This window comes from Carlito syrichta, unplaced genomic scaffold, assembly GCF_000164805.1.
Source record: "Carlito syrichta isolate Samal-C Ts95f unplaced genomic scaffold, Tarsius_syrichta-2.0.1 Scaffold303101, whole genome shotgun sequence".
Lineage (NCBI taxonomy): Eukaryota > Metazoa > Chordata > Mammalia > Primates > Tarsiidae > Carlito > Carlito syrichta.
In genome coordinates, this window is record NW_007247197.1 from 169,146 (window position 1) to 180,699 (window position 11,554).

General features: G+C 43.6%; 1 protein-coding gene across 2 annotated transcripts in view; it reads right to left on the bottom strand.

Moving 5' to 3' along the window:
- Positions 1 to 11,554, bottom strand: part of ZBTB40 (zinc finger and BTB domain containing 40) — a 37,585-nt gene that overhangs the window by 18,708 nt on the left and 7,323 nt on the right. Inside the window, exons 3-4 of one of the 2 annotated variants that reach the window (XM_008057651.2) lie at positions 4,018 to 4,207; positions 3,277 to 3,419 (exon numbers count right to left, since the gene is read on the bottom strand). The exons of the other annotated variant lie outside the window; for it this stretch is intronic. Of the exons in view, the coding sequence (XP_008055842.1) occupies positions 3,277 to 3,419; positions 4,018 to 4,207 (333 nt within the window). The remainder of the gene's footprint in view (positions 1 to 3,276; positions 3,420 to 4,017; positions 4,208 to 11,554) is intronic. 2 annotated transcript variants of the gene reach the window in all.

Genomic DNA, 11,554 nt, shown 5'->3' on the forward strand with positions numbered 1-11,554 from the left:
ACAGTAACTGAGTTCTGAGCTTTCCTTCGGGAAAATGCCAGATCTCGGTCATGGTGGTGTGCCACAGGCTGCCATTATCAAATTAAATTCCATTTTAAAATGATGAATTTAGCTTTAAAACCAAATTGGCTTTATATACCCATTTAAAGGCATACATACATAATAAATCAAGTTGTCTAATATAGAGTAGATTTCTATCAAACGAATCCTAATTTAAAATGTAAGAGCTTGTGTCTAAAAACCATACTTACTTCAGTGTTAAAATCTTAGTTCCTGATGAGTATTGAGGCAGCTTGATGCTGGTAACAGGGTGGGCTTCAAAGCCTGACAGACCTAGTTTAACCCTAGTTCTAATAGTTACTGCATGACCTTGGGCAAGTTATTTAATTCTTTGAATCTTGTTTTCCTCATTTGTAAATACCAACTCTTGCACAGTTGTCCTGAGGATTCTGTAAAACGAGGGTGCTGTCTGGAAAGCCTGGCATAACTCCTGGACAGATGTGATCTTTAAGAAGTGACAGTACTGTTGATATTATGAGACAGAAGCAAGCATAGCGGTTAAGGGACTACGCTTTCACTAGAAGCCTGGGTCCAGCACTGGTCTCAACAGCTATGTCTTTGGGTGACTCTCTCTAAGCTTCTGTTTCTTCATCCTTAAAATGAGGGTAACATCCATGACTTCATAAAGTTGCTTGGGGTGGTATTCAGAAATGTCTAAAATATCCTCAGCACATTGCTCGGCACACAGTAAGCAACAAATCAATGACAACTATAGTAATTACTATTTTTTAACTGTTTCCAGTTCTGAAGTAAAGACATACCTATTTATTGCTTCTTACAAAGCCCAAAGTATTTATAGACAAAGGCTATGGCACCCGTTATTAGTATAATTTCACAACAGAAAAAGTTTCAAAAGGCTTGGGAACACATTCCACATGGTGTCAAAATGCTGCGACTGTTCCATCAACATTCACCTCTCCACACCCACTGGATTAGTTTGCCTCCACGTTCATGAGAAGGAGTCCTTAATGAAGCTCCGAGGCAGCCTCAATCTTAAGAAGTGTTTTTGTGATTTATAACTAATTTAAGTTCTTCTGCTTCAGCTTTCTCTGTCAAGTAAACTGAAAGTGACAGAAGAAGATGACAGTGTGGTTTAGCTTGCTGCGAGAATGAGGCTGTGCTTGAGCGTGCCGTTTCACCGAGATAATGAAACAGTTCAAAGGACACATTCAATCTAGCTCGTAAGGGAAAGGCTTGAATGAGTAATCGAATGAAATCGCTAAGGAGGGAATCAGGAACTTCTAGAGCTATGAGCAACTTACTAAGACACAGGGCCTGAAATGACGCTTCGCCTGAAGTTTAAGGAGAAAAAAGTACGAGTTTCATCTTTTTTTTCTTTTTGCATATTACCTTTCTCTACGAAGCTCAAAGGACTTAAACATTTTAAAACAGAACTAATTTACAAAATGTAATTTTGAGATTAAAGGTTGTTCCTATTGTGTGTGTGTGTGTGTGTGTGTGTGTGTGTGTGTGTGTGTGTGTGTACCTGTGCAATATAATGTCACCGAGAAAAAAAATCTAGGATCCAGTCATCAATGTAAATTCAGTGCTTAGACATTATACCAGTGGTTTCTAAACACTTTCTCTCCTGAACATTGAAGCCACTTCCCACAGCTTGAAGAATTGATGCCACAAAAGTACTCTATCCCTATTCCTTCCTTCCAGATATAAAAGTATTTTTAGCACAAAGTTGAAATCAATAACACCAACAAATATAGTTATCCAGTTGCCTGAGAAGTCATGCCAGCAGTTTTATGAGGATTTTAGTAGCTAGCTGGTGGGAAAGTAAACTGGTACAACCTTCCTGAAGGGCAATTTGGCAATATGTATCAGACACTTGAAAATTTTTATACTCTCTTTTCCAAAATCCCACTTCTTTAAAATCAATCTAGCCGGGCTCGGTGGCTCAGCCTGTAATCCCACGCCTTTGGGAGGCTGAGGTGAGTGGACTGCCTGAGCCCACAGGTTCAAGACTCGCCTGGGCAACTTGGTGAGACCTCATCTCTACAATAAATCAAAACGAACCGGGCGTGGTAGCACGCGCCTGTAGTTCTAGCTACTTGGAAGGCTGAGTCGGAAGGATTGCCGGAGCCCAGCAGGTTGAGGCTGCGGTGGCCAGAAGCGGCCACTGCTCTCCAGTCTGGGTGACAGAGTGAGACTCCAACTCGGAAAAAAAAAAAAAAAAGAATTATTCTAAGGAAATAATCTGAGAAATGTGCAAAGATGCTCTCTATAATGTCACTATAATAGCAAAAGTATTAGAAACAAAAGCCCAGCAATAAAGAAGTAATGAATTATGATATGTCCATTAGACAGGATATAACACAGCTACCAAATCTGTGTTATAGTACAGAAATGTACTATCATATTAGATACAAAGGCAAGTTAGAAAACTAAATGCTCTGTGTAACCACGTCCTGGGATGACACACATGAGATAAGTGGGAGCACATGCTCTAAAGTGCTGGCAGGGGTCAGTTCTAAATGGCACAATGGAATTATCTTTCTTTGTGCTTGTTTTCCCAATTTTCTAAATATTAACAGTACAGTATATCATTTCTGCAAGGAGGAAAAATGACAAAATAACTACCAATTTGCCTTAACATTTTCACTCTTGGTGCAGCTGCTATACTAATAGTCATCCCCCTACCCATTCATCCATCCACTCATCCACCCACTCACCTATCCATCCAGCCACCCATTCATCCATACACCTCTACCATCCACTCATCCGTCTACCCATCCATACCTTCTCCACCATCCACCCATTCATCCTCCACCGCCCATCCAACCTCTATCCACCCACCCACCAACTATCCATCCGTTCCCCATCCACCCATTCATCGATCCACTCATCCACCCATTCATCCATCCACTCATCCACCCACTCACCTATCCATCCACCCACCCATTCATCCACACACCTCTACCATCCACTCATCCACCCACCCATCCATCCCCCATCCACCCATCCATTCATCCTCCGCCACCCACCCGACCATCTATTCACCCACCCATCCACCCACCATTCAGCTCAACATACAAGGTCACTGCAAGGGATATCATGGGGCACAAAACAAGCAACTCAACATCAAGATGCTTACTATGCAGTATGTATAAAAATTCTGTAAGGTAAAAAGTGCTATGTGTCACAAAGGAAGTTTTTCTTGAAGTGCCAGATGAATTCAGAAGGGGAGGAGACACTTGACACAGTTACCCTTTTTTCAGCGCCAGTCAGGAATTCCTCCTTGGCTGTTTCCAGGATCTCCATAATAGGTCTCAGCTGTGTTACACACTGTATCAGGTCCTCTTTGTGTTCTAGTAACAGAGCAGACAAGGTCTTTCCCTCCTCTGTGCTCCCTGGGGGAGAAGGAGTTAGAGACACACAAGAGAAGCTAGTCAATTTGAAGAAAATGACAGCGTGGTTTGTCAAGAGATCTAACAGAATAGTAAAGTGGTTTTCAGCTTATTCTGAGCACCTGAATGCAGAATCTCTTTTACAGAGGAAAATACTTTATTATTCTGTTTAAACTCTATGAAAGGAAAAATGTTTCATTTATCTGTCGAAACACAAAGCTGCAGAGCCAGCCAGAGGTTAACTTCTGGTTGGCAAGGCCGCCGCTTTGTACCTAACCCAAATGAGAGAAACTTCAGGCTTTAAGTGCTGTCAGCGAACCATTCACCCTGGGCCCTCAAGGCACTGAGTTGGATGTGTGGCTTTTGAAGGGCAGGAGAACATGACGGTATCCTCCAAGTTCAAGGTGTGAGGCTAGTTAACGATGGGATAGAAAAGGGGACTCGCATTTAATTTGTACGTATTTAACATGCAGTTTCTAGAAGTTCATGTGGAACTCTTGTGAAAACCACTCAATAACTAAGCCACCAAAGAAATGTCACTGAAATGAGCATTTGCCCAGGATGAGACGCAGGCATTCCAGCAGAGAGGATTTTCTCCTACCTTTGGGCCACACGGTTTCTCCATCTTCCGGGTGGCTGTCTAATAGTGCTGTCTTCACTGCAGGATTAGAATCCTGGTATAGCCGCAGCAGGGACACAACAGTCTGTATCTCCAGGCTTCCATCTCTCACTTTATCCAGGACTCTCTGGAAGGATGAATATCCTTCCCCCTCGAGACATTTCCTGATGATCTAGAAACAAAAGTACCCAGAGAGGTAGGGCAGGGAACCATAAGGACCACCACTCGTTGCACATGGCAAGCCAAGCCCTTGACAGTTGAGTGCCTATCTGGTTCCTACAGCTCCTCTCCCAAGGCAGCTGCTTCCCCAGTGGAAGCTCCAACCAGCCCTTGTCTCCCACGCCTGCCCCTGCCTTCTGGAGGCTCCAATTCCACAACTCTGTGTCTGACCGTCCTCAGAGGTTACCTCTGCTGGGAGCCAACCATGGGGCTTACCTCTTCTTCACTGCTTGTAATTCCATATTTGTCATGCCATATTATTTTTTTCTCCTATTAGACTTCTTGAAGATGAGGACTGCTTTCTAGAGCTCTGTATCCTCAACCACTAGCACATAGTAGGTGTTCAGTGAATTTTAAAAAAACTTAATGTACTTCTTACACAATTATACCTTTTTGACTCTTATGACATGTTGAGTATTTCTTGGGCAAGGACATTTGAATTTAAATTAACTGTCATTTTATTATTTAAAAATGTAATTAAAAGGCCAGGTGCAGTGGCTCAAGTCTGTAACCCCAGCACTTTGGGATGCAAGAGGATTGCTTGAGCCCAGGAGTACAAGATCAGCCTGGGCAACATGGCGAGACTTCATCTTGACAAAAATAAATAAATAAATAAATAAATTAGGTGGGCATGGTGATGTGCACCTCCCAGCTACTCAGGAGGATGAGGCAGAAGAATTACCTATGCCCAAGAAGTTGAGGCTGTGGTGAGTCATAAGTGTGCCACTGCACTCCAGCCAGGGTGGCAGAGTAAAACCCTGACTCAAAAAAACACAAACAAAACAAAAACAAAAAACAAAAAAACCCAGCTTCACAATTTAGGAAAAAAGAACACTTTAAGTGATTTGCATCATAAATGATAGACTATTTAAAAAGATAGGGCTAACCAGGCACGGTGGCTCAAGGAATTCCAGCACTTTGGGAGGCTGAGGCAAGAGGATTGCCTGAGCCCAGGAGTTCGAGACCAGCCTGGGCAACTTGGCGAGACCTCATCTCTACAATAAATCAAAACATTAGCTGGGTGTGGTAGCGTGTACCTGTAGTTCCAGCTACTTAGAAGGCTGAGGTGGAAGGATCGCCTGAGCCCTGCAAGTCGAGGTTGTGGTGGCCTTGAGTGTGCCATTGCACTCCAGCCTGGGCGACAGAGTGAGACTCCAACTCCAAAAAAAAAAGACAGAGTTGATTAATTTTAGATATTTTCTGTGACACATAAGGCTAACTGTGTGTGGGCTTGTGGTTGCCCACAGTAAGAACACAAGATTCACATATTAACGGCCCCATGTGAATGACTGTTCCAACCTGAAGGGGCTTCAGCCTCCCCCTCACAAAACTGTTTACATAGCAAGCCTTGCCTCTGGCCCTGTGCTGCTTGACCATTCAGGGGCATGTGGCACTGCTTCTGCTTCATGACCTGACTTTAGCACCACTGAAGCATTCTGGGAAGAACTCGCCTTTAGGACCACTCCTTTGCAGCCTTTCCAAGGGTTCTTCTTCCAAAACCATAGCCATAAGCAGCACCTAAGCCTGATCTCAGCCTTGATCTTTCTCTTCTTTTGGACTGTCCTTTTTGAACAAGCTCTCCCACATATAGCTTTAACTACTACTTTATGCAAACAACTTTGAAAACTGGTTCTAATAATCCTCCACTGTTTCAATCCAGAGCTGCCACACAGTTTCTGCTGGACATGCCTTAACCTCGGGGTCTCAGGGCCACATAAAAAACCAAGCTCACCATCCTGATTCCACTACAAAGCAGTAAGACATCAACAACCCCAGTGGTAAAATAAACAAAGTCAGCATTCCTATCTTTGGGCTGACATAACATCTCTCACACAAATGGGAGGAAGGCCAACTCAAAGGCAGAATTGATATTTCTACTTTAGTAATAATTAACTTTTTTTTTTTTTGCAGTGGTACAACCACAGCTTACTGCAGCCTCCAACTCCTGAGCTCAAGTCATCTTCCTGCCTGAGCCTCCTGAGTAGCTGGTACTACAGATGCGTGCTACCACGTCTGGCTAAGTTTTGTCTGTTTTTGTAGGGTGGAGTCTCCCCATGCTTCCCAGGCTGGTCTTGAACTCCTGGACCCATACAATCCTCCCGCCTTGGTCTCCCAAAGCAATAGGATTACAAGCATTAGTTACTGTGCCCAAAATAATGAATTTATTTTTTAAAAATCTGGCAACCAAAAGTGGATTTCATATGTATAGTTATATGTATAGTCTTTATATGTCTATTTGGTAAAACTACAACCTACCTTTAATGATTTTTTAGTGCCAATATTACATAAGAAAATAGAAGAAGTTTTCTGACAAGAGTCCTTAGAGAGCAAGAAGCTCCTTTTCTACATCCCCCCACCCTGAGGATTTCACACATGCTGTATCCATACTTGCAACATTTGGCTAGATGGCTATTATAAATTCTAGTAGTAAGTATATATTTAAAATTTTTATTCAGAGAGATTTGATCTTTCTCCCTTCTTGCTAAATAAATAGAAATCATAAACAAATTAGATCTGACTTTGTTTTATTTAGCTTGCTTTCCAATCGCAGGATGGCTGTGATTGGAAAGCTAAATTAAACTTTAAAAAAGTTTTCTGTGTTTTTTGGTCACCTCCAAAAGTAAACTAAGATAAAACACAGTTTAATCATCCACATTAAGATATCATTAGAGGCTGGGCTCAGTGGCTCAGCCTATAATCCCGAGCCTTGGGAGGCCGAGGTGAGTGGATTGCCTGAGCCCGTGGGTTCAAGACCCGCCTGGGCAACTTGGCGAGACCTCATCTCTACAATAAATCAAAAAAATTAGCCAGGTGTGGTAGCGCGTGCCTATAGTTCCAGCCACTTGGAAGGCTGAGGCAAAAGGATCACCAGAGCCCAACAGGTCGAGGCTGCAGTGGCCGGGAGCATGCCACGGCACTCCAGTCTGGGCAACAGAGTGAGATTCCAACTCAAAAAAATAAAATAAAATAAAGAAAGAAAGCTATCAGTTGAATGCTTAATGCCCTTCGGTTAAATGAAATCAACTTTTCATGCTTCTATTAGTTGGCCTATAATCTCCTTAAGATGCCTTTTCGGGGACAGCAGCAGTGGGACAGCAGATAGGTAGCCTTTAAAGTGTCTCCTAATGACCCGACTCCAGACATCCACGGCCTTGGGCAAGGCCGAGCACATGGCCAAGGTCAGGCTGGCATGGCGGCCACCTTGCCCATGGCACTCTGCCTTGCTCTGGAGACCTAGCTGCCATGTGCCAGCCCGCCGAGAGGCCCAAGTGGCAGAGCTGCGTCCTCAGCAACATCACGTTTGCAGGTGGGTCTTCTGAAGCCTGCCAACAGCCGTGAGGGAGCCTAGCGAAAGACACTCCCCCAGCTGAGCCCTGCATGACTACAGCCCTGGCTGACACCCTGACTGCAACCTAAGGGGCTGCACTCCTGACCCACAGAAGCCAGGAGGTAATAAGTGCTTAGGGTCTGAAATTGCTGAACCTCAGAGCAATCATGACAGGCAATAGGTAACCTGTGCAGATCTACTCTCTGCTAGTGCCTTAGCAAACATGTTCCTTTCTCTTTATTTCCCCTCCCTCCCTCCCTCCCTCCCTCCCTTCTTTGTGTGCATCTTAATTGATACAGCACACAGCTATATCATTCCACCCTAGGCAGGGCTTTTTTCACCTGAAGCTTTCCGAACATCCCAAGTCCATCTCTCTCTGTATCCAATTTGTCTGGTATTATCATCTGAGCCAGTGGGGAAGAGAAGCTGTCATCAAGGGTGGCATCTGAGGCGCTTCTCATTATCCTTTCTGCTGTCTCCCCTCTGCAGAACTACTCAGCAGTGAAATTAAAACATTTGTTCACTTCATTGCTCAGCAGTGATGCTAGGGTGACCATCTGGGAAGAGAAGCAGGGGTGGGCTGAGAAAAGGGCCAGGAGAGGGCAGTTAGCAGCCTGGCCAGCCCTGCTCCCTCTGCTCTCTCTTCTAGAACCTACTGGGACCCTGTACCACAGCCAGCACTACAGCTGTTACTCCATCAGCCCGGAGCTGCCTGAGGCTCCAAAGTGCAGCAGACACTGGCTTTTCTGAAATCCTGTCTCTGCCTACAAAAAGGGTGTCACATATCACAGGGTGGGGTTCCTCCACAGCTTCCATGTAAGAGAACTCCAAGAGCTAAGCAGAAACAGGGTTTTGTCAAAAGGGCTAAGTTCTTTAACAATACCATACATTTGGAACTAACTCCTTTGATTCTCAGGGTTAAAAGTACTTCAATAAATTCATGTTAATGCATGGTCACACAAGTAATCAGAGTACTTTACTAATTAAAAATTGAGCTACCATACAATCTAGTAATCCTACTTCTGGCATAACCCAGAGGAACATAAATCGCTCTACCAAAAAGACATCTGCACGTGTATGTTCACTGCTGCACTATTCACAATAGCAAAAACATATAACGAACCCAGATGCCCATCGAAGGTGAAGTGGGTGAAGAAAATGGGGTACATATACACAATGGAATACTACGCAAAGAACAAATCATGTCCTTTCCAGCAACATGAATGCAGCTGGAGACCATCAGTCTAAGTAAACTATCACAGAAACAACAAAACTGAATACACACGTTCTCACTCATGAATGGACCCTGATCACTGGACACACAAGCACTTAAGTGGGAACAACAGACGCTGGACATACTAAAGGAACGGGGGAGGGAGGTAAGAGGGCTAGGGGCACACAGTCACACACTGAGTGCCAGGTCCACTACAGGGGAGAGAGGGCCCACTAGAAGCCCAAACCTCATCTGTACACAATTTGCTTAGGCAGTAAATCCTCAAATGGACCCCAAAACTCTAAAAACAAAACAAAACAAAACCCAAGTACTTGACCTGTGAGTGAAATATAGGTAAATGTATTTACAGATGAGACTACTTCCTTTCCCTCTAGATGTGAAAAACCATTTAATCTTTCCCCAACTCAAGCCTTTTAACTGAATTTACTTATTTACCCCACTGTTTGCTGCTTTCAGATCTGTTCAAGTTATACTGTATTTCTGTTCACTCAGGCCTCCCTTGACTGCTGAGGCCCAGGTAATGGCAATGATGATACAGACCACAGTAGCTAACACTGCCCAGACACCTACATGTTACCTGCTTTCCTCCTTACATCAATCCTAGGAGGCATTACTATTACTCCTTTAGATGAGTGTCAAGGAGGTTAAGGAACTTGCCTAAGGCCACAGGTCTAGTGAGTAGAATAGCCTGCATGAAACACTGTCTCAACAAGTTCTAGCTCCCAGACTTGAAGTGTAATCCAATCTACTTACACTGGATTCTACTGGACTTAACAGAAGCAGTGCTGCTTTGAACATAGGGTAGTATCTAAACACTCTGTACTCTTCTTGGTCTCCATGAATATAGAGACTGGCACCTAGTAGGTGCGCAGTAAGTGTTCAACTGAACATAATTCTCAAGCTATAGAACCATGAGCCCATCTACCTATGGCTGCATATCTTAGACTTAATCACGAACAGAGAGGAGATTTGGAAAAACAACAACTTTATTTTCGCCTCTGGTAGACCTGTAAAATGAACCTCACTAACTCACTCTTAAGGGGGTAACCCAGCCTTGTCAGTGGCCACAGTCCTCCAAGCACAGACTGGCACTACCTGACAAACCTCCAAAGTAGTGACACAGCTGAAAACATCAGCTACACACAGGAGAGGGGATTTGTTTGCCTTTGAAATAAAGTTGAAGGAGAAAAAAAATGCCACTAGGTCTTCAGCTTTGGGAGTCTTTCTAGAACTTTAGGTGCAAATGGATCAAAAAGCACAGAAATCAATAATAGAAAAAGTTACCTCCTTCTAGTCAAAGACCTGCTTTGCTGTATACACAGTTAATTAAAAGCAGAGACGTGGCTAAGAATAAAGAAAGAAGACAATTAAAAGTTGTAGCGTAAAAACGGAAAAAAGTATGAGTCTGGCTTTAAAGAAAGGTTTTACTTGGCTCAGTCAGAGGTCAGAAGTGACCTCTAAGGTCACTACCTGCTTCTTCTAATGAGGAGGGGATATTCCACTGAGCCAAAGACAGGCAGAAGACACTTTCCCATCCCAGCACCCAAGAGATTTCTCCTTAATCAGTTCTGGCTCTGGCTTCACACAATTCAAGCAGCCCAGCCTCCTCTCGTGTTGCAGCAATCACTGCTCAGGGAATGGCTGTGCCACCTTTCATCATTGATCTAAGGAAATAAAATAATCAGGACAGTGGCTCGTGGTGTCCTCTCCAAGCTCAGTGCAATCCAGGAGTATGACCCACACCCATGTCTCAGAAAAGGAGCAGGCTGGTCCACCACAGCTGGAACCACACACTCCATGCCTAACATGCCCCAGAATAATACAGGCAGAGTGTCTTTAACGTTCAGCTGTCTCAAGTTATGTTACGACAATTAACCAAATGACAACAGCCAACATTCAAAGCTCTCAGATTGGTACAAGAACAGGCATACAGACCAATGGAACAGGATAGAGATTCCAGAAGCAAAGCCTCAATTCCTCAACCAACTCATCTTTGACAAAGCCTCCAACAACAACTACTGGGGAGAGGAGAATCTACTCAGTAAATGGTGCTGGGAAAACTGGCTGACCACATGCAGAAGATTGAAACAGGAACCCTACCTACCACCATACACAAAGATTAACTCTAAATAGATCAAAAATCTAAATGTAAAACCTCAAACTATAAGAATCTTAGAAAATGCAGGAGACACCCTTATGGAAATTGAAACTGGCAATTAATTCCTATTCAGAACGCTAAAGGCCAATACCTTAAGAAACAAGATAGACAAGTGGGACCTCATCAAACTAACGAGCTTCTGCAAAGCAAAAGAAACCAGGAAGACAGTCCACAGAATGGGAAAAAATATTTGCCAACTATATATCTGATAAAGGCCTAACATCTAGGATCTACAAGGAACTCAAACGCTCCAAAAGGAAAAAAACAGCTCCTTTAAAAAGTGGGCAAAAGACATGAATAGACACTTCTCAGAAGATATATGGGCAGCCAACAGACACATGAAAAGTGTTCAGCCTCACTCATCATCAGAGAAATGCAAATCAAAACTACAGGAGATACCACCTAACCCCAGTAGGAATGGCCATCATTAAGAAAACAAACAACAGATGCTGGCGAGGATATGGAGAAAAAGGAACGCTTCTGCACTGCTGGTGGGAACGCAAACTAGTGCAACCTCTTTGGAAGACAGTGTGGAGATTTCTGAAAGAACTAGAAATTGACCTTTCATATGACCCAGCAA